Raw genomic sequence first — 25480 nt, forward strand, 5'->3', positions numbered from 1 at the left:
GGAGGCTTCCAGCCCAGCTGGTGAGAGCTGAGGAGGAGGCCAGCCAGGGCAGGGAGGATGGGGGGAGGGGAGGTGGGGGGAGGGAGAGGGACGAGCAGTGCCCAGGTCTACATACCTCTTTACAGTACTTGGTGACTGCCACGCCCAGGGGGTGCTCGCTGCTCGCCTCTGCAGTCCCCACCACAGCAAGAACCTTCCTGAGGGGCATTGTGGCCACATCCACGAGCAGGAGGACCCGCATGACTTTGGGGACCCCGTAGGTAATGGTGCCAGTTTTGTCAAACATCACGGTCTTTATCTGCCAAGACAACCACATCTTGGTGACCACAAATACAGACAGAGGGTCTATAAGGGCCCACACAATCTTGAGGCAGAACTCCGCTCAACCTCGCTCAAGCAGGTAACAACACCCCTCCATTAACACAATCCTCTACAACTGATCCCGGGTTCAACCACTCCCACGACAAAGACACGGTTTCCCTTTCTGTCTAGCCGAAACAGGCTGCACTGTGACTTAATCTTCATGAGGGTGAAACCGGCACTCCAATTTGACAGGAAATGGCACGGCACCACCTTCTGGAAAGTGACACCATGCAGATTTCTCGTGTCAGGACTCTGGGAGTCCCCCCGTCTCCCTGTGCACAGCGTGTCTCTGGCCTAAATGCAAATGCCTACTGAGAATAAGGAGCTCGCACTCCAGGTTCAAGAAAGGGAGGGGCACCTGGGTGGCTCAGTTGGTTAAGCGTCTGCCTTTGGCTCAGGTATGATCTCAGCGTCCTGGGATCGAGTCCCCCCCATTGGGGTCCATGCTCAGTGGGAGTCTGCTTCTCCCTCTACCCCTCCCTGCCACTCATGCTCTCTCTCAAATAAATAAATAAATAAATAATCTTTAAAAGAGAGAGAGAGAGAGAGCACGCACAAGAGAGAAAGGAAGCGTTCCCTGGCCATCATAACAAGCAACCACCAGGGCCATTTTCTCCATCCGTCCCACTTGGGTCAATGGCAACTTCCAGCAGTGCCCATGGGTCTGCGTTCTGCCAGTCGGTACCTGTGTCCATGGCCAGAGCCCACCCACCCCTGAACTCCATACCTCCCCAAACCCTACATAAGGCCAGCTGCTTGCTGTGGTCAGACTACCCCACAGGCACGGCTCGCCCTCACTTAGCCAACAGCACTCGGCTCGTTCTGATGCTGACTGCTGGTCTCTGCAACATAACTGCTCTTCCTCCAATAACCCGTCTCCTTTAGTCCATCCTTGCACTCTGTAGCCACAGCGATCTTCCCGACAAGTAACCCAGTCCCACCCTGTGGGTGCTTCAGACCCTCCTCAGCTTCCTGTTGTTCTTTGGGTTAAGTTCTGAAGACTTGACGCAAACTCTGAGGCCCTTCCAGGCGCCGCTCTCCCTGCCCTCCTCCCTCGACAGCCTCACCTCCCGTCAGTTTCTCTCTCCCTCTCAATGATTTCCTTTTTCAGTTCCTCATTACTCATTCCGTCAATAACTATGGAGGGCTTCCAATGTGCCTGGCACTGGGCAAGATGCTGGGGATACAGTGGTGAGAAGAAGTTCACAGTCCCTGATCTTACGGGGTCTATGAGGTGGCCGGGCTGTTCCTGCCGCTGACCATCCTTCCCAGCCTCTGCTGCCTGGCTAACTCCAGCTCAACCGGTTGGTCCCAGATGAACCTCTCGATTTCCTTCCCTGCCTGTGCACCCCTCACCCCTGGGCCAACATCCACGAATGCAGGTTAGGTCTCTGCTACACTGTCTTCCCGGCCTCGCACTCGCTCACAGATTTGTGGTTTACTTCCTCCACATCTGCCTCTCCCACTAACCTGTGAGCTCCTTGACGGGACGCCCATGGCCATCCCCGGGGCCTTGCACACGACCCACGCACAGTCAATGCTCAACAAACACCAAGTAAATAAAGGGGGGATGGAAAGTTGAGGGATGGACATGTTGGGCCAAAGATTCTCCATAAACGATTTCTGACTATTCTACTCCCAGAAGTCGGGGTTCCTCGGCAAATCACATGGATGTGCTCCGGTCCTTTTCTCCAAGCCAACTACCTGCGTGTGAATCCCGCTCTGCCGCTAATTAGCTGCAGGCCTTTGGGCGAGTCCCCGCGCCTCCTCCTGCTGAGCTTCCTCATCTGAGAAACGGGAATAAAGCCGACCTCAAAAAGCTGTTACTGAGATTAATCACTTCATATTTAATTCTGTAACTGTGAGCTGTTCCTGCTATTATCATTCCCAGTCCCTGCTGGCTTCCTGTTTTATTAACAGGGCTGCCCTCAAGCCTCTTCCAGGTTTTTCCTCTTAATACAGAATTTAAACAGATACTACTTTCCCATAGACTCTCTTCAGTTTCAAAAAAAATCACATAGTAACAGCTACGGAGTTGTTCCAGCCAAGACCTCAAAGGACAGCCAGGAGCGCAAGGGCCAACCTTGTGGGCCATCTCCAGAGGCTTGCCTCCTTTGATGAGGATGCCATTCTGGGCGGCCACCCCGGTGCCCACCATGACGGCCGTGGGCGTGGCCAGGCCCAGAGAGCAGGGGCAGGCGATGCATAGCACGGTGATGGAGGTCTGGAACGCGAACCGGATGATCACCTCTGCCTGGGAGATATGCTTGTTGGGGGTCTGCAAAGAGGAAGGAGATAAAGGCAGGCTGAGGGTTAAATGAGGAATCACACCGACTTCAAATCACATAAGAGCATTTCAGCGTGGCAGCGGGACCTGAGACACGTGATGCGCTGGGATTTGGGAAACACGTGTAGTCCCCTCTGCACAGTGCTGTGTTATCACATGGCTCACTGTACCGATCCCCATCCCAGTGCTCCAACACGATGCTATAGGCTTTCCTCTGAGAGAAGCACGACGAGAGGAGAGAGTCGTGGACGACTCCCTGCTAGGGGAAGGAGCACAGACTGCAGAATGTCCTGGCCCTGACACTACCTTAATGTCTCTGCAGGTCAGCTCCCTCACATTCAGAATGGGGACAATAATACCAGTAACGCCCAACTGGTTATTGTAAGGGCTATAGACATATAAATACATAAAACACATAAATATACATTGTACAATACCTGGCATGGGAGAAGGGTCTAAGAAATTGTAACTATTACATTATCAATATTACATTATTAACAGTATTACATCTTATTATTATTTTTATCATTATTATGAAACCTCTAAAAAATGATAGTTCTCCAAGGAATCTACCCTAAGGTGATAATCATACAACTGGCAAAAGACACAAAGATATTTATCACAGCGTTTTTTTCAAAACCTAGAGACACCCCATAGGGAATTGGTGAATTAAACCGTGGGTATGATGTGCATAATGAAATATTAGCAATTGTTGAAATGATGATGTATACCTATACTTGTTGACATGGAAAGATACCAGCAACACGTTAAATAAAAAAAGCAAGTACAAAATGGCACATGTTATGATTGAATTAGTGCAAAATTATCTGACCATATCTCTCTACAGCCTTTCAACAATACTGGAAAGAGGTTTCCCAAAGTGCAAAAAATTGTTACTCCTAGGGATGGGATTTAGAGCCATCTTTATTTTCTACTATTTCTCACTATTGTTTTCTTTGTAAACCCCAAACAAACAAAATATGGGTCCCCTTTCCAGTCACCTGGCAACACATGGGTATTACTATTTGCATCCTGACATCTTGATTTATCTTAGTTTATTTTGCAAAATGGCGGGTGTCTCTAGAGCACAGTCAGGAGACACTATATTCACTTTAATTACAGTATGTTTTCTAAATCAAGGATACAGACCACGATCTCTTTAGCTTCCATTTACACTTTATTCCTTGATTTTGAAAGGCAGAATTCTAAAGTAAGGTGTATTATGAAAGGGTCATTTCACTTTGATTAGAAACAGTTGGATTTAGATAGAGGGACAGCGTGTTTAAGACATAATGGAATTTTTAGAGATAAAGATAATGTGATTTAAAAAAAAACAGTAATTCTCATCAAAATAACATGGGCATTCTGGTGGGACTGGGTGGACTTCTAGAGGACGCCATGAACCTCTCCCTACAATGACTTAGACAGCAGGGTGGTAAGAACATCTCAAAGGAACATGCAGTACCTCATTTGCCGGCATCCTCCCTGACATTGCAGATAAAAACAAAAGAAGCCAAAGTAAGATGGAAAGGCAGGGAACAGCAGAAAGCCCCATATTCCAACTTGTTTAGGAATGACTTTTCCCACAGCCACATGCCAGTGAGCTGCTCTCCCGCAAAAGCAGAAATTTGAGGCAGTCAGGTGCCGTCATAGCCACCGGCAAATTCTAGGAATACAGTCACAGGTTACTCTTCAAAGCACTGAGGTCTCCTTAGATGTCAGCAAGAGTTTCACTTGGATATTTTTCATTTTAGGGTAGGAAATTTGAGAGAGAAGATGACATCTTCGTAAATGACATGCACCCCAAGAATTTCAGATACGCTTTTAATTATGGGTAGACATTTTTTTTAAAGGAAAAAATTATCCATTCCATATTTACAATTTCTTATTCTGTGACTCTAAGGTAAAACAGGCATTTGACTTGGCGAAGTAGGAGATACTTTAAACCGTAGGTAAAACCCTGTTCCATTCATTGGGCAGTTATCAGATACAACTCCAGTGGGCCATTCCCTGTTGACGTACGTCAAGGTTTCTCAAGCTCGGCACTATTGCCATTTGGGGCCGGATGATTCTTGGTTGTGGGGGGCTGTCCTTTGCTTGGTAGCATGTCTGGCAGCATCCTCGGTCTCTACGCACTAGATGTCAGTAGCATTCCCTCCCCAGTCATGACAACCAAATGTCTCCAGACATTGCCAAATGTCTCGGGGGACAATAAAATTACCCCCAATTGAGAATTACTGTTGTATATAGTTCCTACTTCTTAAGCAGAAAAGGGTTTTTTTGTACTTTCCACTTTTTTTGGAAGTTCGATCAAACAGTATTTCCTAAGATAATATTCATCATCTACTTTTTATCTCAAGAAAGTATATTCCATTGTCTCATATATGTTTAATAAATACTTATTATTAAAGATCTATTAGCATTGCCCGGGAAGCTGTAAGGTTGAAGATAGTATTGATAGACACAGAGAGCAAAAAACATATTTTTCTTAAAATCTGTTAAAATGATATTATCGTGCCATCAAAACTGTGAAATTACCTATGATATGGGCCTCATAACCCCAGAAATGGCCAAGGTCACATTATGCAAATGTTTCAGGCATGACAACTGACAGCTAACGGTGTCTGGGAACTTATTTAACTAGAAGGCAAAGTTTTTTAAAAAACTTGCAGAAACAGAATGACTGATCGTCCTATCTTGGCTAAGATTTTGCTGCCAATAAGTGAAGCAAGCAAATAAACGTAATGGGTAATTAAAGCCCAATGAATCTAAGATATGAGAGAATAGGATTAATGGCAAAAGATTATTTAAAACACAGCAACCGTACTGCCCAAAGCATTCAACTTACAGGAAAGTATTTCTGAACAACACCAAAATCGATAAAACCGATTATAATCCATACCACCAACGTCAACGTTGAAATGATGATGATAAATGGGACAAAATATCCACTAAACCGGTCAGCCAGTTGCTGAATGGGTGCCTATGAAAATAAAACACCAAGACCATGGGAAATTACAATCCACAAAGAAATACGTCCCCACGGGCACGGGCAATCACTGGGGTTCTGAGGCCCCGTGTTAACACGCTTACTAATCACCCTCTACTCAGCAAAATCTGCCTGAGTCTCTGAAACTCTCGGAATAACTTCTAAATGAGGAACCTGACGTTTTGCTATTTTTTAACTTTCTTCATTACCTTTGACATCTGAGCCTCTTCCACCAATTTCACAATCTGAGCCAACGTGGTGTCATTGCCCACATGGGTGGCATTAATGAGCACAGAGCCATGTGCATTTATAGACCCTGCGATCACTGTGCTTCCCGGTTTCTTCGTGACCGGCATGGCTTCTCCTAGAGGTGGAGAAAAGAGATCAACCGTCATGCACCCAGCCCCGTTCAGCATTCACGTGACCCGGCAACGCCTGTGATACCCACCCACAGGGAACAGGAGACAAGCCACCTAACCTGTGATGAGGGACTCGTCGGCCATGGTGTTGCCTTCCAGGACTTTCCCATCCACTGGGAACTTTCCCCCGGGGACAACCTTGATGATATCACCCCGCTGCACCAGCTCCATGGGTACCTGCTCCTCTCTGCAACAGAGCCACTCAAGTTACACACACCGCGATTAACTGGAGCTCAACCCTCTGGGTCTGCCGCCCGACTTGGGTCTCGACAAAGTGTTGGATTGTTACACGTTCTTTGCTTTACACCAAGGAGCAGGATTCATTTTATCTGTTCATTTTCAGATCAAGCCAATATTTATTGTGCAGCTACTAAGAGACAGGCACTGTACTAGGCACTGGGAATATAGCTGGGAAGAGGACAGCCAAGTCCCTATCCTCAGGAAGACAAATTCTGCAGAAGAAACAGGTAATAAGAGAGTCCCAGGTATTAAATAAGTGTTAGGATGCAAACACTGTGACTGGAAGGCTTTTTTGGGGGGAAGTGAGGGTTCACTTGGAAGATGATCTGAGACCTGGATGATAAGAGGGGCCAACATACAGGCAAAAGAGAGTTCAAGGGGGAAAAACCCAACTAATGCGAAGGCCCTAAGGCAGGCAGGCAGGGTGTCTTTGAGAACCAGGAGGTGAAGGAGGCAGTCCAGGTCCCGTCGGGACTTGTGGAGCAGAGTATGGGCTGTGGATGTAAGGTTTTTACTGGGAAGTGACATAATTTGATTCACATTTTCAAGTCATGTCTCTGGCTGCTGCGTGAGAACGGGTGGCAGGGACAATAATAGAAGCCGGGAGAAGAGGTGGGCTGTTGCAGCAGCCCAAGCAAAAGACGGCAATGGCTAAATATGGAAAGAAGAGAATCAAAGAGGAGCTCTAAGTTCTGTTACTGAGATGGAGGCAAGTGTACAGAAGCAGCTGAGGGAGGGCGAGAGAAGAGAAGGAGAAGAGACGAAATAAGGATGGGTGGGTCTGGGATGCCTATCTGACTTCCAGGGAAAATGTCAAGCAGGGAGTGGAAAACGGGACTGGAGCTGAGAGGAGAGGGCAGAGCTGGAGGTACAAGCCCACGAGCTGTCCAAATACTGACGGCACTTACAGCCAGGAAATGGTGCGAGCTCACCTGGGTGTGCAGGTGGAAAAGAGAAGGAGTTCTTTTTTTTTTTTTTTTAAAGATTTTATTTATTTATGTGACAGAGAGACAGCCAGCAAGAGAGGGAACACAGCAGGGGGAGTGGGAGAGGAAGAAGCAGGCTCACAGCGGAAGAGCCTGATGTGGGACTCGATCCCGGATCGCCAGGATCACGCCCTGAGCCGAAGGCAGACGCTTTAACGACTGCGCCACCCAGGCGCCCCAAGAGAAGGAGTTCTAGAACTAAGCCCTGGGGCCGGCCTGTGACGGCCTAGGTAGACAGGACAGGGGGGCCCGCGAGGTGGGGGAGCAGGCGTCCCAGCCCAGCCTCCAGATATGCAAACTTCATCACACTCTGCACCTAAGCCTTTGTACCTCCGTGAAGGTCAGCCACACGTGCGTAAACAAGAAAACAAACAGAAAGTTTTCAATGGCGAGACTGGGGGGCAGGGGGAATGCTGGTAAGAGGCGGAAACGAAGATAAACCCGACAACAGCTGGGGTACATGGAAGAGGTCTGCTGTGGGGGAAAAGCAGTTTCAGAAGCTGGTGGAGGTAGCAGCTCGGCGGGAGGAGAGGAGAGCATGTGAAGCCAGGAGACAGCAGCTCCGGACGCTTTCTCGGGAAGTTGTGCTGTGATGGGGAAAACAGAAGAGGGAGCGGGGTCAGACGGGAACGTGCGAGAGCCGTAGGTGTATGTGGACTGGATGCTGGGCGGGGGATGGACCAGAGACAGACAGACAGACAGACACACATGGTGGGGGAGAGGAGGGAAGGGCAGGAACAGTGAGACGGCCAGACGGCGGCCGCCAGGGAAACGCCACAGGAGCCAAATACACATCACACTGTATACAGCCGACCCTTGAATGGCAGGGGTTTGCACCACGCGGGGACAGGTGGGTTTTTAATAAATACGATACAGAAGTAGAAATAGGCTTCCTCTTCCTTCTGATTTTCTTGACATTTTCTTTTTTCTCGCTTACTTTATTCTAAGAACACAGTTTATAATAACATACAAAATAGGTACTAACCAACTGTTCATGTTGTTGGTAAGGGTTTTAGTCAACGGTAGCTTATTAGTAAAGCTTTTGGGAGTCAGAAGTTATATTTGGTTTTTTGACTCTGTGTGGGGTCAGCGCCCCTAAGGCCCCCATTGTTCAAGGGTCACCTGTTTATAACAGTGCCCTCATGAACAAGCGGAGACAAGCAGGCTCTGAGGTTCTCTTACACGCTCCTTTCATTCTACAAGGACCGCATTCAAACTACCAGGGAGAAAAATACACAATACGCTGCCTTATCAACGTGAGAAGGTCAAACAGACCTTTGCTGGGTGTATGTACTGTGCTAGATTTGTACATGCTTTTTTCTCACTGAATCTTCCCAAAAATATGTGAGGTAAGTGATACTGACCCCCATTAGAGCAAAAACCCAGGATTTCTTAGAAAGGCATGACACTGAACCTACACGTCCGTTCCTTTAAACACTGCTGTGTATAAATGTGTAAAACTTGGGAACTAAAATGTGCAGACAGAGATGGTAAATATTTACATCAAAATTTTCTTTTTGAAAAAATTGTGCAGAACCATCCCCTGCAAATGAGGATTCGCGAGTCTGTCTGTATCCAAAGGTCCAGCTCGGTGCCCCGTGCTGCCCCCTCCCTACAAGGCTGGAGCACATGCAGCTCCAGCCGGTGCACTAAATACGGGCTCAGTGCCGTGGGAGCCACTGTGTGCGCCAGGTGCCAGGGACAAGGCCCTGACCTTGGGAGCTCAGAGCCCTCGTTAGGGCACTGGTGAGTCACAGGGCAGTGGTGCCATCTGGGTCAAATCCTGGTACAAGGCCACAGTGTCCGCCTTTCTTCAATGGGGATTTTATTCCAGGATTAACGGAAATGATGCACGTTCAGTACTTAGTACGGTGCCCGGCATATGGTGAGCGCCCAGGGAATTCCACTTAACGGATGTTTTCCCCAGTGACGGCCTCTGCGTAGCAGGCACTGTGCTGGACTTCCTTCCAGCCTTCTTCTCAGGAGGCTGACAGCTCAGAAGCTACGAGCAGACTCATGTACATAAGTTCAGTAATGGCCACAAGACAAGAAACGGGGTAGGAAAAAGAGGGGTGCCCTGAAGTCTCGAGTGCTGGGAGTAGATATGAGGAAATCTGTTTGGGGGCAGGGTGGAGAACAGGAGGAAAGGAGGATTCTCCATAATCTGAGAATATTCTTTACTGCTTTTTAAAGTCTCCCAGTGATGGAGATGCCCGGGCCCTGCCCCTCTGATGCCTGTCTACACAACCTGGAGGAGTTTCCCATCACACCAGGTCCTCGCTTGGCAAGAGAGGCCTGTCAAGAGAAGGAGCACCTGCTCACTTGTGAAGGGGCATTGGGGGCTAATGGCAGAACCTAACTACTAAGCTTTAGAAGGTTAGCTTCTATGCGGATTCTTCAAGAAATTGGCACCCATGTCCAATTAACTGGGTGCCCTCTAAGAAGCCTTTAGCAATGCCAATCTCTGCTTAATCTGAAGCTGAATTTCCCCTTTGATCTGAATTGACCATACTGTTCTAAGTCCCAACAGTTTAATTTAAGGTGAACAGCACTTGATGCGGGTCAAGGTGGCTCCTTCCAGAGAATTCCCAGTCGTCTTCTTCTTCTTCAGAAGCTTCCATCCCCCTGAAACACCACGGTGCGGAAATACACTTAATTGAGAGACAGTGCTTTCCCTAGCATGTCTTCTGCTGCAAGAGCTTCTGCCAGTAGTCTGTCTACCACACCCTTCTCCTGTCTCCTCTCCCTCCTCATCTGACACAAAGTAAAAAGACAAAAACTCAGAACAGAACAGCCACTACTGAGATGAAGTCTGTAACTTTGTTTTCCCCACTACCACAGGAGACTTCAATGAAGGAGACTGGGGACCAGGTTGTATAGGCCCTTGGATGTCACCCCCACAAACATGGGGTGATTTTTTGAACATTTCGTGGTCCTTTCATTCATTCAACTAGTCATCTGAGCACCTACCACGTGTGTGTCCCAGGGCCAGTGGAGAAACAGCCAAGCAGGCCTGGGAACAAGAAAGGCTTCCGGAGATGTGCCCCCAAGCTGAGCCCTGAAGGACAAGCGGCCAGGCAAAGGGGAAGAAGAAAGGCGTGAGGGGAGACCCGAGAGCCTCCTCCTGGGAGCTGCCAGTGGGGTGTGGCCGGGACAAGATGGAGGAATGCTGGCACAAGGGGCTGAGTCCAAGAGGCGGCTGAGGCAGACGCTGAGTCCCACGTGTGCACTAAGCACACAGACTTCACCCTAAGGATGGCAGGGAATCGCTGAAGGATCTCCAGCTACAGAGGGAGACAAGCAGATCTGTGCTTCCAAGAGATCGCTGGTTTGACTGTGGGAAGATATTTCAAAAGAGACAAGGCTGGAAACAGGAGGCCAGTGAAGACCTTGCAGCAGTGCTGTAGGGGACAGAGCAGTGGCAACAGGAAGGGGCAGGGGGTAGCGTTACCAGAGGTAACAGACACTCCCATCACCCAAGACCTGGGACAGACAGAAAGGACAGGGGTCCCTGGGCACAGGAACAGAGGGAGGGGCAGGCCCCAGTCTCAATGAAAGGAGACAGCTGAGGTGGGAAACTCTGACGGCCTTCCGAAGGCGCCTGCAGAGTCCCGACGTGGCAAGGCCCCACAGAAGGTGGAGGCTGACTCGGGGGCCCTGGCACCAGCTCACCTCATCTTGTAGGAAGTCAAGCTCGTCAGCAGGGCGGTGTGTGGCCCTGTCCCTGGGAGAGCAGAGTGTGACCACGGGCCTGTCACCTCCCAGCAGCCTGGAGCATGCCGTCAGGAAGGTGGGGTAGGAACCAACACCCTAGTCTGACAGACAGGAACTGTGCCTCACAGACCATAACTGACCCGCTCCTAGCACACAGCCTGCCTGCGGCAAGGCCGGAAGGAACACTGGTCTTCTGGCTCCTAGCTTAGAAAATGGCGCCACCACATGATGATGGTAGGAGTCTGGCCCACACTGTATCCACAGCCAAACACGAATCACCGTCTTCGGAAAAGAACGGAGCGGTGACTGGAGTAGCCCTACTGTCCTTGGGCATTTCAAGTAGCTTTTGCCTTCTGGCAAAGATGCTTGTCTCCTCATCGCTGAATCCACAGAGCAGTCGTGTGACTGCGGCCAGTGCTTTCAGAAGCACTTCGAAATGAAAGGCAGCGAGTAAATGCAGCTGACCGTGGCTTTGTCCCCAATCTGAACATTTCCGTATCTCAGAAGCTCTCATGTCATTAATTTATAAGAAAAAAACCAAACCAGCCAAGATGTGCAAATGCCGCAGAGCCACCAAAACAGTGAGTGTGTGTGGAGGCCCCCACGTGCCAGCAGCTGTCACACGGAGTCCTCCTGCCTGCAACACAGGTTAGTGGTGGCCAAGAGGGAGCCTGTCCCAGCTCTGCCGCTCACCTGCCCTGGACCCTGGGCAAGTCACTCCTCCCCACTAAGCTTCAGGTTCTTCCCAAAGACATGGGGATCGGGGGGACACCTACCTCACAGGGTAGTTATCAGGTTAAATTAGGTAGTTTCTATGAAGTCCTGGCTAGTGGCACCGGCACATGGTAAGGTCTCAAATCTCAATACCGCTACTATAATTCCAATCAGTATATAATAGCTAGCATCCAGGCAAAAACCAGTGCTTCCGTGCTGTGGTCGGCTGGTGCCTCATTCACAGCACAGGCTTGCCAAGTGCCCCCCTGGAAAATGGCGGTGGGGGGGGAGCTTGCAGTCTCTGAGGGCCATCTCTGGGAGACACACTCATGAACCCACACTGGCAACGGCATGAAGAATGGACAAGTACAGTGGGGGTGGGGCACAGGACGGCTTTCACAACAGGAGTTTGGACTGTATGTCACAGTGGATGGTTGGAATCAGCAAAGACGGACACCCTGAAGATCAACAAGAAATTGACAGAGGGAGGTTCCTGAGCAGAGGCCCAGAAGGAGAGGCCTCTACCCCTGGGATGGGGGGAGGGAAGCATGCAGTGGGGAGGGTTAGCTTTGTAGGCTGAGTGTCAGGGAACTGACGGATTTCCCACCTCGATGGCTTCTATTTTCAGCAGTCAAAGTGAGATCACAGGCCAAAGGGGAAAGTGGTGGGGCTAGAGAGAAATTTCAGGAATGTGAAGGTCTGAAATAAGCACTACCTAGAATATGAAAACAAGGCTGACTGGGGAAGTACAGAAGCCTTAATTTGTGCAAATGTCATTATTAAATATGGCGTAAGAGACAGTGTGTGGAAGGGTTAAGAGCATGGGCTCTGGAACAAGAGCCTGGGTTATATCCCATTCCACTACTTAATACCTGTGTGAACTCGGGCCAGTTGCTTAGCCATTTTGATCATCAGTTTCCTCACCTGCAAAATATGGCTGATAACCATCCTTTCCTCCTACAGTTTTTTTTTTAATTAGTTAATACAAAGAGGTTAAAATAGTGTCTGGCAGACAGTGAATGCTATATAAGTTCCAGCAATAATGATAATAATCATTATTATTTTTAAAATCCGCCAACCTTAGGAAGAGGAACACTACTTCTCTCATTTGTATTCTTTGGCAAGTTGAAACCTTACCTCCCAGCCTGTGTAAATCCCCCAGATCTTGCGAGGAATGTCCAGCATGTAGTCTGTGCTCTTTGAAGCTTTCCCTGACACCTCTAGCCTTCCCCTTAGCTAGGCCAGGAACACTAGTCACCTAGACCTTTCACTTGTCATTTGGCCTACACACCACCCTGAATCCTTGCATATGTTGTAGTCTGTAAATGCCTTGTTAATTACCTGTATCGAGAGGACAGATCTGACTGTGCGAGTCTTTACCTGCCCCCGCAAGGTCTAGCGTAACCGTCACGAACACAATGGGTGTCTTGAGGTGTATTACACAAATCAATATAAATTGGTCAAAAACTCTGGATGAATAGAACCCACCTGATGATCAAGTTGTCCTCGCCAAGGGTCACAACGGTGGCTTCTGTGGCTTGGAGAGACATGAGTTTGGCAAGGGCTTCTGAGGTTTTGCTCTAGGAAATAATCAGAACGGAAAACAAGAGCTATTGTAAGCTGACCCGTGCAAAGCCAGACCAATACTCACTAGGCTGGTGTTAAAAGCAGCTGGTGTTGCAGAAAGCCCCTGCAGAAAGAGGCTGACCCGTCACCACAGCCACAGTTCATGTCGAAAGGCTCCCCCAGGATGGATGCTACTGTCATTGACACACAGCCATGTCATCATCACATTGAACGTACAATGCCACGAAGTTCTATGAATTACATTTGAGTCGAAAAAACAAAACCAGTCTGCCCATTAACTGCTTTTTTTTTTTTAGGTTCAATCTAATTTCTTTTAGAGCTTGAGTCCTACTCTTTTATAGACTAGGTTAAAATGTGGGTCTAAGGCAGGCTGTTAAAAACGGCATGACCCTCAGATGGAAACGTGGATGTGCAGGCTAATCAGCCATACAGTCAGTTATGTAGAGAGGTGGTGTGAGCGCTGGCCTGACATCCAGGGTTCTTTCCATTACACAATGAGCCCGAACAAAGGTTTCAATAATTAACCAGATTAGCTGGGATTTCTGAAGTAGCAACCAATTTGGAGATTAGTGATCAGAACACCTAATTATACGTAGGTTTCACATTTCTTTAAGTCTTTCTCTAGACTGTGTGTAATTAGTAATTCTAAACAAGGTGTTCAGATGAATTAAGATTTATGTTACTGAAGAAACAGTTCTTTTTTCACCCGAAGCTGCAGTTACCTTTGCCACGTGTTCCAGCCACCGCCCCAGGGCAATGAACACAAAGAGCATGGGAGGGGTGTCGAAGAAGGTCACGGGGCTCCTCTCCGCCTTCTCCGCTACCGCCACCACCAGGATGACGAGCGAGTAGCTGTAGGCGATGCTGGTGGCCAGCACGATGAGCACGTCCATGTTGGCTGCCCTGTGCCTCAGAGATCTGTAGGCCTGGACGTAGAAGTACCACCCGCCAAGGAGCTGAAAGACAGCGGAGGAAGCACAGCTGCTCAAGGAGCCACCAGCCACGCCGAGGCCCCTCGCCCCTGCACGCGCTCAGACATGACTTTTTCCTCAGCAAGGGACGTGGAGCAAATCAATTTCCTGATTCATAGGCCTAGTGGCCACAGGAATGGAGGGTCACAGTTTTGGGGGAAACTTAAAAGCCCAGAGGACATAACCTGAATGTCCATCAACAGGGCAAGGGGGCCAAGGGTACATAAATCATGGTTCATTTATACTGTGGACAGTGCTCTGGAGTCCTGAGAAAGAACGTGCTAGATCTATAAACGGCTGGCATGAAAGATGGCCGTAATACATGGTTAAGTGACAAAGCCAGTTATAAATCAATTTCTCTAGTATGACCCTATGCCGGTTAAAAAATAAAAAGCCCGTGTGTCTGTATTATGTGAACACGTACACACACCTACATCTATAAGCAAACGTGTATTTTCTCTACATAGATGAAGATCTATAAACATACACGTCCAACTAGTAATAACACTAGGGTAACCCTGGGGAACAGAATTGGGCTGGAGGCGGGTACGACTCCAGTGAAAGAATATCTTCCCCTTTGCTTCTTCTAGTTCAGCATGGTTTGAACTGTCTATAATAAATATACATTACATTTGTAATTAAAAAGAAAATACAGGAAAAAGCAAATTCAGGCTAATAATTGCCCTCAGATAGTCTTAAACTAAACTTTCCATCGTTAAGGCAGGAGTTTTATTTTATATTCTAGAACAGACGGAGGCACACCTCCCAGCAGCAACACAGCTAGCTCCTTAATACCACCCCTGGAGTAGAAGTTCCAGGAGGTTCACTATTCCAGGCAGTCTGATTACCTACAACTATGAAAGTGACAGTGGAACTAGGTCCTTTTAAGCCCCCTCCCAGTCATAAGACAGAAAAAAGAGCCCCTGAGGGACAGCTGTGATAAAGCCCAGCTGAAGGGCTGTGTCTGGCATGGGAGGACAGAGAATCTGTCAGCCACACGCAGGCAGGGGGAGCAGAGGTTTGTCCCTTTCTGATACGCACCTGGACAAAGGTACACAAGATAAAGAAGATGAGGTTCAGGATGGACAGTCCTGGGATGATGTTGTGGTCCAGGACCATAGACTCGTGGGGCTCGTTGCTGGGCACCAACATATAGACCATCAGACCCATGACAGGGATGCCGAACACCAGGCTGCACAGAAAAGACTTCTTCCACCTGCGAGGCAAAGCAGCGACACCGACCTATTAGGTATCACCTGCCATTTGGATCGTGGGCTGGTCTCCTCCTAGGGACTCAGTTTAAGACTGGCCTTTGTCACACATCTGGGACAGACAACCAGGGGTGTGAAACGAAGGGAAGGCTCGCTCCCTGACACCAGCCACCTGAGAGAGCATCTACAGGTTTAAACTTCGCATGTTCGGATGTTCCAGAGATATACAGATGGCCCCTGCCCGCCCAAGGCTGACCGGTTGCCTCCAATCCATAGGGAAAGCAACCCAGGCCTAGAACGGAGAACCCAGCCCCAAAGAAATGGAACATCCCAGTCCATATGGCTGCCTACTGCTCTTTTTTCAAAATAAAATCTTACACAGACTCCCAAGAAAAAAACAGATAAAAGCAAAATTCTATTAGTTTGAACTTACTTTTATGTCTAATTTTTAAACTATTACATACTATAGTCAGTGAGAACTGTAAAGCCGTCTTGATGAACACAGGGGTCACAGGTGACAGTGGTGGTCTCATGCCAGCATCCATGAAATTCCCACCAAGTGTTGGGGAAGCTCTGGCACACCTCCACTTGGGTCTGCAGACCACTGGCCCGCAAGACTGACGTCTCAGACTCTCAGCCTATCGCCCAGTGCCCTGAGAATTAGCCCCTCGCTCGCTTTACAGGTGCCTCTCCTGTCAACCCTTCCCTGCTCCAGGCATGCTGACCAGAGCAATCACAGGAGTCCCTGAAGGCCCCCTGCCTCCATGCCCCAAGAAGACCCTCACGTCAACCCCCACTCCCACCCCATAGCCTAGCAAACTTCCACTCATTCTTCAAGGCTCAGATCATGTGTCCCCTGCTGTTTGGCTTCCCAGACCCCCCTGAACCCACTTGATCCACTGCCCAACCACTCTTTTCCTAACCAGCTACGGGCCCCTCCACAGCAGGTGATGGTATCCTATTCATCCCTAGCACCTGGCATAGTGCCCTGCCTACAACAGCACCCTTGTGTTTGTTGAATGAGTAACTAAACATCTGTAACAATGAATGAACTCAGGCCGCCTGCTTCCCAGACCACTTTCCAATGACCATGGTTCCTGACCTCAGACCCTACTTCTAGAACTCATTTAAATAAAGTCTGTTTAAATACTGTGTTGTGAAAGAAAAAATCCACTCTCTTCCTCCCAACTGAAATTAGCCACTAGCCATAAGTGGCTATTTAAATTACAATCGGTAAGATTAAATAAAATTAAAAGTTCAGTTCCTCAGTCATACTAACTGCTCCGTAGCCGGGGGCTACCATCCTGGGAGGCGTGGGTATAGAACATTCCTGTTATTGCAGAAGATTCTGTCGGACATCACTGTTGTAGAGCGTTAACGCCACAGGGGGAGCAATGGCAACTCTTCCCAGTGGAAGGTGCTGTGGGAAGCCAGGAGAGCAGGGACACCCATGAGCACAGAATGAGGCAGTCAGGCCCAGCGGGGGGGGGGGGGGGGGGGAGACTTAGTCAAGAACACCAGTGTATCTTTTCTGTTCTACCTACTGCTTTATTTCCACCTTGTGGTCCAAGTGATGCGCGTTGGCGTTTCTCTGGGCCGGGGAAGCATGAAAGCCGATTTCCTTATTATTAAAAAAAGAGAGAAGAAACAGGGAGGAAAGCACTTGGTTAAAACATGCATTGGTAGAAAGCATTTTACATCTTTTGAAATTAGACAGTTAATCAAAAATCCCTCAAAAGACTATTAGTTTTTCCACTCATGATTCTGTACCCAAATCACACTACAAATCCCGTCAGAGGTCCAGCACCATCTATGCCTACAGACTGAATCATCCCTAAGGGAACGGCCTCAGATGGCCTCCTGTTCCTTCTGTGGGCAAAGGCACAGGTTCTGGGAGAAACGTCAACATGCCCCAAGGCTGATCCATGATGAATTTACACACACGGGATTTTTGTGTGAGGAACCCCAACAAGGGAGTGGTCAGGTCAGGTGCTGTCATTCTCTGCCTGAGGAAACTGAAGGTCAGAGCCATCGTGCTACCAGAAGAGCAAGGCCCAGTGCTCAGGAAACAGGTCTCTGGGCTCCCAGCCTGGGCCCTTCCCCAGTGAGCAGACCCTGGCTCCTTCGGCACCTGCAGGCCGCGGCTTCCCCTGAAGCCAGACGGGCACCGCACTGCAATCTGCTGGCTCTTTTCAGGGAGTGACTCCAGCATTTCTCTCACCGCCTCGCTCCCTGACCCTCTCTGCCTTATCTGATCTGACCCCTTTATGAAATCACACAGGAAAGGCTGCCAGCAAATGTCCTGTCAGTCAGCACAATATAAAGAGGGGCCCTGGGACTCTGATGATGGGATTTCCCACAAAAATTAAAAGTTACGGGTGGAGAAAGAGCATCTAAGACTGTCTAAAGACAAATCCTCTTACAACGAACACCAGCTTAATTACATTAGGGAAAGAGGGAGCAGAGATGCAGGAATGGGGGCCAGACATGAGCGATATTCCTCAAATGAGGACAGAGATACGCACTGAGCTCAGCCAGTGGCGTGGAGGCCAGGAGGGGCACGAGGAATAAGAAGGTGATGGAGATGTGTTCCAAGTACCCCCTGGGACCCTCCCTCTGACAGCGCATCAGGCTGCCTTCTTGGCCTCATCGATGCCCCCTCACTACTGTTCTGTAAGACCTGTGCTGTGGCAAACATCGAAAGGCCGCCGAGCTTGGAACTGTAGGGCCCGGGTTTGAGAGCAGGTCCTGCAACCTTTAGCTGGACACCAGTGAGTGAGGGCACTTAACCCCTCTGGCGAATCTCTCCTCGTCTGATAAAGAGCTCTGCTGTCTGCCTCTAAGACTGAGGGTTCTAGCAGCAGCAGCAGCAGCATAAGTACTGCCCATCAAGGAGCTCTACTGAGCCGCACAACAGACAACATCTCTCTTAAGCACACACACAATGAAGAGAAAATGAAAGACAACATCAAGTCTGCTGCAAGGTGTTCAGCATTAGCACTTCCTGCTGAACTTCGTTTATCCTCACCATCAGTTGTGATGAGTTAATCTTGTTCGGTCTGGACTGTTTTAACCCATTCAGATCACCACTAAGGCGTGTCCTCTTATGGTGTGCTATAAACAGAGCTTACAAAGGAAACGGAGTGTGTGTGGACAAAGCGAGGGAGGGAACAGAGGGAGGGAGTGGGTAAAAACTATTCTAATTGATTTTCCAAAGGAGAAACGACTAAACTCTCCCATTATCAAGCAGACCCAGCATAGTGGTAAAATGCAGTCACCAACTATCCTTCGGTCTATAGACACTTGGTACAGACATAAAAAATACTTTATAATTACAATTAGGTAATTAAACCCCCTGTGACAGGTATCTTGCTGATATTGATGTTTCTCAGGGAATATCTGCAATTATTTATTTTTTTTAAAGATTTTATTTATTTATGTGACAGAGAGAGACAGCCAGCGAGAGAGGGAACACAAGCAGGGGGAGTGGGAGAGGGAGAAGCAGGCTCCCAGCAGAGGAGCCTGATGTGGGGCTCGATCCCAGAACGCCAGATCATGCCCTGAGCTGAAGATAGACGCTTAACGACTGAGCCACTCAGGCGCCCTAAATATCTGCAATTAAAACAATAATATCCTTTTCTTCCTCATCCACTGATTGTCACCCTCAGATTAATTTCAGTTTATTTTAAAATGATTCACCTTTACTCCCATGGGAAAACTTGAAGGATAGGTTAGGTGACCTTTTTCTTTTCTTTTTAATTTTTTGGTTAGCTATATTTTCTCATTTTCCCACAATGATTATAAATCACTGTTTTTAAAAAGATGGGCATCTTTTTTAAATTGAAGTATAGTTGACACACAATGTTACATTAACTTGTGTAATATTTTTAACGAATGACTTACCTCGATAATTCTGACGATATCCCGTGGACCAATAATTTCAGGATCAAACTTCACGTGGGCTTTGCTGGTGGCGAGGGCCACAGAGGCGTAGGTGATGCCATTTGTCCTTGTGAGTTTGGACTCTATGTTGTGAACACAGGATGCGCAGGTCATCCCCGTGATCTGTCGTACAGGATGACAAAAATACTACTCACTCGGGATTGGGAGGATCCCATCGAAGGCACACAGGGAGCTGGGTCAACAGGCAGCCATGAGCCCTTCCTCTTTCCACAGCATCGTTCCCAAGGCTCTGGACTCCCATCCTCCAGACTCCGTGAGCAAGATTTTCACCCAGGACGTTCCCCCAGGGGCTGAGGGCAAGTAAACAGTGGTTCTTCCCCAACTCAGGAACAAGAGACGTAGGCAGTCATGAAGCAGACGGCGACAGACCGACACTTGACTTCCAGCTCTGACAGTGACGAGTTTTCGTAAGCCACCCTACCCTCTCTGTTATGCCACTTCTGCCACGCCATCTGTGCGTATGGATGTGAGAAAGGGAGTCTGAAGTGAGACATGCCATTCCCATAATATGTGTTCAGCAGGCCAGACAAGTCACTCTTTTGAGTATCAGTGGTCAACATTTCCCAGAATACTCATTAAATACAGACATAAAATGTCTACATACAGTGTCTGAACATGTGATGATGATGATACAACTGCTGAGACCGCTTCAAACACTGCTCAAAAAATGTTTTCACCGAACTGAGAGCTTTTCCCCTAAGGTGAGGAACACAGAAGGGACGCCCACTCTCACCACTGCTGTTCAACACAGTACTAGAAGTCCTAGCCTCAGCAATCAGACAACAAAAAGAAGTAAAAGGCATCTGAATCAGCAAAGAGGTCAAACTCTAACTCTTCACAGATGACATGATGCTCTATGTGGAAAACCCAAAGCCTCCACCCCAAAATTGCTAGAACTCAACAGCAATTCAGCAACGTGGCAGGATATAAAATTAACACACAGAAATCAGTTGCATTTTGATACACTAACAATGAGACAGAAGAAAGAGAATTAGGAATTAATCCCATTTACAATTACACCAAAAACCATAAGAAACCTAGGAATAAACCTAACCAAAGAGGCAAAGGATCTGTACTCAGAAAACTACAGAATACTCATGAAAGAAATTGAGGAAAACACAAAGAAATGGAAAAACGTTCCGTGCTCATGGACTGGAAAAACAAATATTGTTAAAATGTCTATGCTACCTAGGGGCGCCTGGGTGGTGCAGTCGTTAAGCGTCTGCCTTTGGCTCAGGGCGTGATCCCAGCGTTCTGGGATCGAGCCCCACATCAGGCTCCTCCTCTAGGGGCCTGCTTCTCCCTCTTCCACTCCCCCTGCTTGTGTTCCGTCTCTCGCTGGCTGTCTCTGTCAAATAAATAAATAAATAATCTTAAAAAAAAAATGTCTATGCTACCTAGAGCAATCTAAACATTCAATGCAACCCCTATCAAAATACCATCAACTTTTTTCACAGAACTGGAACAAATAATCCTAAAATGTGTATGAAGCCAGAAAAGACCCCAAATAGACAAAGGAATGTTGAAAAAGAAAATCACAATTCCGGACTTCAACCCCTTTTACAAAGTTGTAATCATCAAGACAGCACGGTACTGGCACAAAAACAGACACATAGATCAATGGAACAGAATAGAGAACCCAGAAATGGACCCTCAACTCTACAGTCAACTAATCTCTGAAAAGCAGGAAAGAATATCCAATGGAAAAAAGTCTCTTCAACAAATGGTGTTGGGAAAATTGGACAGCCACATGTAGAAGAATGAAACTGGACCACTTTCTGACACCGTACACAAAAATAGACTCAAAATGGATGAAAGACCTAAATGTGAGACAGGAATCCATCAAAATCCTAGAGGAGAACACAGGCAGCAACCTCTTCGACCTTGGCAGCAGCAACTTCTGCCTAGACACATCTCCAAAGGCAAGGGAAACAAAGGCAAAAATGAACTATTGGGACTTGATCAAGATAAAAAGCTTTTGCACAATAAAAGGAAACAGTCAACAAAACCAAAAGAAAGCCACAGAATGGAAGAGATTTGCAAATGACATATCAGATAAAGGGCTAGTATCCAAAATCTATAAAGAACTTAACAAACTCAACACCCGAAGAGCAAATAGTCCAATCAAGAAATGGACAGAAGACATGAACGGATATTTCTCCAAAGAGGACACACAAATGGCCAAGAGACACATGAAAAAATGCTCAACATCACTCATCATCAGGGAAATACAAATCAAAGCCACAATGAGATACCATCTCATACCAGTCAGAATGGCTAAAATTAACAATTCAGGAAACAACAGATGTTGGTGAGGATGTGGAGAAAAGGGAACTGTTGGTGGGAATGCAAACTGGTGCAGCCACTTTGGAAAAGAGTATGGAGATTCCTGAAAAAGTTGAAAACAGAGCTACCTGATGGCCCAGAAATTGCACTACTAGGTATTTACCCCAAAGATACAGATGTAGTGATCTGAAGGGGCACCTGCACCCCAATGTTTATAGCAGCAATGTCCACAATAGCCAAACTATGAAAAGAGCCCAGATGTCCACCAACAGATGAATGGGTAAAGAAGATGTGAGATATATATATATATATATGGATTATTGCTCAGCCATCAAAAAAAAAAAAAAGAAATCTTGCCATCTGCAATGACGTGGATGGAACTAGAGGGTATTATGCTAAGCAAAATAAGTCAATCAGGGGCGCCTGGGTGGCACAGCGGTTAAGTGTCTGCCTTCGGCTCAGGGCGTGATCCCGGCGTTATGGGATCGAGCCCCACATGAGGCTCCTCCGCTATGAGCCTGCTTCTTCCTCTCCCACTCCCCCTGCTTGTGTTCCCTCTCTCGCTGGCTGTTCCTATCTCTGTCAAATAAATAAATAAAATCTTTAAAAAAAAAAAAGCCAATCAGAGAAAGACAATTATCATATGATCTCACTCATATGGAATTTAAAAAACAAAAGAGGATCATAGGGCAAGAGAGGGAAAAATAAAACAAGACAAAATCAGAGAAGGAAACAAAGCATAAGAGACTCTTTTTTTTTTTACTTTTTTAAAAAAATTAATTAATTTATTTATTTGACAGAGAGAGAGACAGCCAGCGAGAGAGGGAACACAAGCAGGGGGAGTGGGAGAGGAAGAAGCAGGCTCCCAGAGGAGGAGCCTGATGTGGGGCTCAATACCAGAACACCAGGATCTGGCCCTGAGCAGAAGGCAGACGCTTAACGACTGAGCCACCCAGGCGCCCCAAACCATAAGAGACTCTTAATCATAGGAAACAAACAGAGGGTTGCTGGAAAGGAGGTGGATGGAGAATGGGGTAACTGGGTGATGGACATTAAGGAGGGTTCATGATGTAATGAGTACTGGGTATTATATAAGACTGATGAATCACTGAACTCTACCTCTGAAACTAATGATATACTATATGTTAACTGAATTTAAATTTTGAAAAAAGAATACCTTATATATTACCATAGCTATTGCAATTCAATTCCTTTAGGTTTTAACAAGCATTACATTGCAAGAGTGTTGCAATTTGCAAATATTACCCTGATACTTATAAATCTGGAACATTTAAAATACTTCAGGCAGCTCTAATAAAACTAGAACCCAGACAATAAATATGACTCTGACAAAACCTCTCTACAATTCTAGCTCTGCTGTGGCATTTAATGCACTTTGTTGCAAGTTCCGCAGTGCTTAGTATCTCATTGATACTCTTTGTATGTTCAATTCTGTGCAAGAATATCTTGTGGAGATTAAAATTCAAATGTAATATATTTTAGAAACTATTCATAACCGGATCCCACATCTGCATAAATCAAAGCTCAAAAACCATGTCATACATCTTTTATATGTAAGCTATCTTTTCTCAACACAATTAAACCCATTAACTTAATGAATAAATTGTTTGATTTTATCATTTGGACCTATAGACAAATACATATACATATAATTAAGTAATAATTTAGTTATGCATTTGTCTTACCCATTTCTTTATTACCTTTTTCTCTTATTGGCAAAATAAAGATTAAAATGTACATTCAAACAACAATAATATTCATGATCTAGATATTCCACAGGGGAATGAGCAGACAGAGGCATCCCCATCGGGGCTGGGGTCTACAGCGGGGGCCCTGTTCCTGCCTCAGGGGCGCCAGGGGCTGGAAGCTGGAGTGCAGCACACTTCGCCTGACCGCACACCGGGAGGCCCATCCAGAGCAAAGGGTTTGCTCAACAAAGAACGCCCCTTATCAAGAGCTCAAAGTGCCACTCGTGTCCTTAGTACTCTTTCTTCAAACATTTACTTACCAGTAACGGCAGTGACTAAACACAGTAAGGGAGTAAGACCCTTCCGTCTCGGTACACCAGTGTTACCCAATTCCTTGTCCTAGGTCTCCCTTTATTTACACAAAAGGAGCTTTGCCCGGAGGTGCTCGTGACTACAGCATACTGGAAATGCAGACAAACTGTTGTGATCATCTGCCGTGGTCACGTACAGCTGGTAACGGTACGCAGACAGCAAACAATAACGCCCCCCCCCCAGCACCCTGGCGTTCACCCTTGGCAACCACCCTTGGCAGTCGTCTCAGACTGAGTGCTTCGGGACACCCCCGTGCCTACAGCCGGGCTGTGGCGGCGCCAGTGGCACTGGCCACCACGCTGACTCACCTCCTCTGGCCTCGAGACGCCCCTGGCATTCTAGCTTCCCTCTGGGCTTTCTGGAATGTGTTCAGATTCAACTCCCTCAAACCCAAGCTCTGGACAGCTGCCATTGAAATTCCTCTTCTTCCTACACTCCGCCCCTCACCTCCTGCTCCTCCTCGCACCCTGAGTGCGCCCAGTGGGATGCACTCCCGTGACTGTGACAGGACTGACATTCCCTCACAAAATGAACAGGTCGTTGCAGCTGGCTTCTAAGGAAAACAAAACGAACAAAACCCCAACACCACACAGGACATGTGCAAAACGGGAGAAGTTTCCCGGCCTCCATCAGAGGCCGGCAGCCCGGCGGCCCCAGCTCCGGCCCCACCGCCCCACTTACAATCAGCTCGAGGTCGCCATCTGTGCCTGTGTAGTCTTCCATTACTGTTGCCTCAAAGCCCAGGTCCTGGACGAGCCGCGCTATCTCCAGCGGCTGGATGACTTCTGGATTATACTTAACCTCTGCCTTTCCGGCCATCAGGGCAACCAGCACCGAGAGAATCCCTGGAACCATCGGGCCACAGTTATAACATGCCAGGCAAGGCCTCTGGGATGACACAGTCAACATAACCTAACAAAGAAAAACATCTGCCCCAGAAGCCTCTAGAATAGGAGTTCTCAAACCTGACTGCACATTAGGATCACTTGGAAGCTTTTAACAATCACCATGCCTGGCCCTAAGCTCAGACCAGTTACATCAGAATCCCTCAGGGTGGGTGCCAGCCATCTTTTCTTTAAAGCTCCCTGGGCGACTTTAATGCACCAGGCAAGTGTGAGAACCAGTGTTCTAGAACAATGCTTCTCACACTTTGATGGGCATACGAATCACCTGAGGACCTTGTGAAACTCGATTCTGGTTCAGTCGGTCTGGAGTGGGTCTGGGTTCTGCAGATCCACCCCGCTCCCAGACAATGCCTGTGCTGCTGGCCGGGGGCTACTGAGTCAGGCTCCAGAAGACGCCGAGGGGGTACACACCTCACAGCGAAGGGATACGGTCTGCAGCTCGCAACTACCGTTACCTCAGTGGTATACTTTCTTCTTCAGACACTTTTCACACGCAGAAAAAAAAATTCTTTCAAAAGTAGTTTTCCTTACTCTTTTTCGCTCTCTACTCCCTTTCAGAAGTGGAAGAGAAGTCCCAGACGACAGACCATCTCCAACGTACAATAGTTTGGCTTACAACTTTTCAACTTTATGATGGTGCAAAAGTGATACATGTTCAGTAGAAACTGTACTTCAAATTTTGGATCTGGACCTTTTCTGGGGCCAGTGCTGTGCTGTACAACACTGTCTGGGGATGCCGGGCAGCGGCTGAGAGCCTCGGCTCC

At 47.6% G+C, this 25480-nt stretch overlaps 1 protein-coding gene across 6 annotated transcripts in view; it reads right to left on the reverse strand.

The window, feature by feature from the left end:
* ATP7B (ATPase copper transporting beta) overlaps positions 1-25480 on the reverse strand; it is a 72375-nt gene that overhangs the window by 9211 nt on the left and 37684 nt on the right. For 4 of the 6 annotated variants that reach the window (XM_045796879.2, XM_045796878.2, XM_045796881.2 and 1 more), the window contains 11 exons: positions 24493-24656; positions 19385-19546; positions 17026-17102; positions 15312-15486; positions 14022-14255; positions 13201-13292; positions 6118-6245; positions 5849-6003; positions 5499-5633; positions 2447-2641; positions 116-298 (listed from right to left, as the gene is read on the reverse strand). In XM_045796879.2, coding sequence (XP_045652835.2) covers positions 116-298; positions 2447-2641; positions 5499-5633; positions 5849-6003; positions 6118-6245; positions 13201-13292; positions 14022-14255; positions 15312-15486; positions 17026-17102; positions 19385-19546; positions 24493-24656 — 1700 coding nt within the window. The remainder of the gene's footprint in view (positions 1-115; positions 299-2446; positions 2642-5498; positions 5634-5848; positions 6004-6117; positions 6246-13200; positions 13293-14021; positions 14256-15311; positions 15487-17025; positions 17103-19384; positions 19547-24492; positions 24657-25480) is intronic. The other 2 variants (XM_087865158.1, XM_087865159.1) reach the window with 2 other exon arrangements.

This window comes from Ursus americanus, chromosome 10, assembly GCF_024610735.1.
Source record: "Ursus americanus isolate L20-20 chromosome 10, mUrsAme1.1.p, whole genome shotgun sequence".
Classification (NCBI taxonomy): domain Eukaryota; kingdom Metazoa; phylum Chordata; class Mammalia; order Carnivora; family Ursidae; genus Ursus; species Ursus americanus.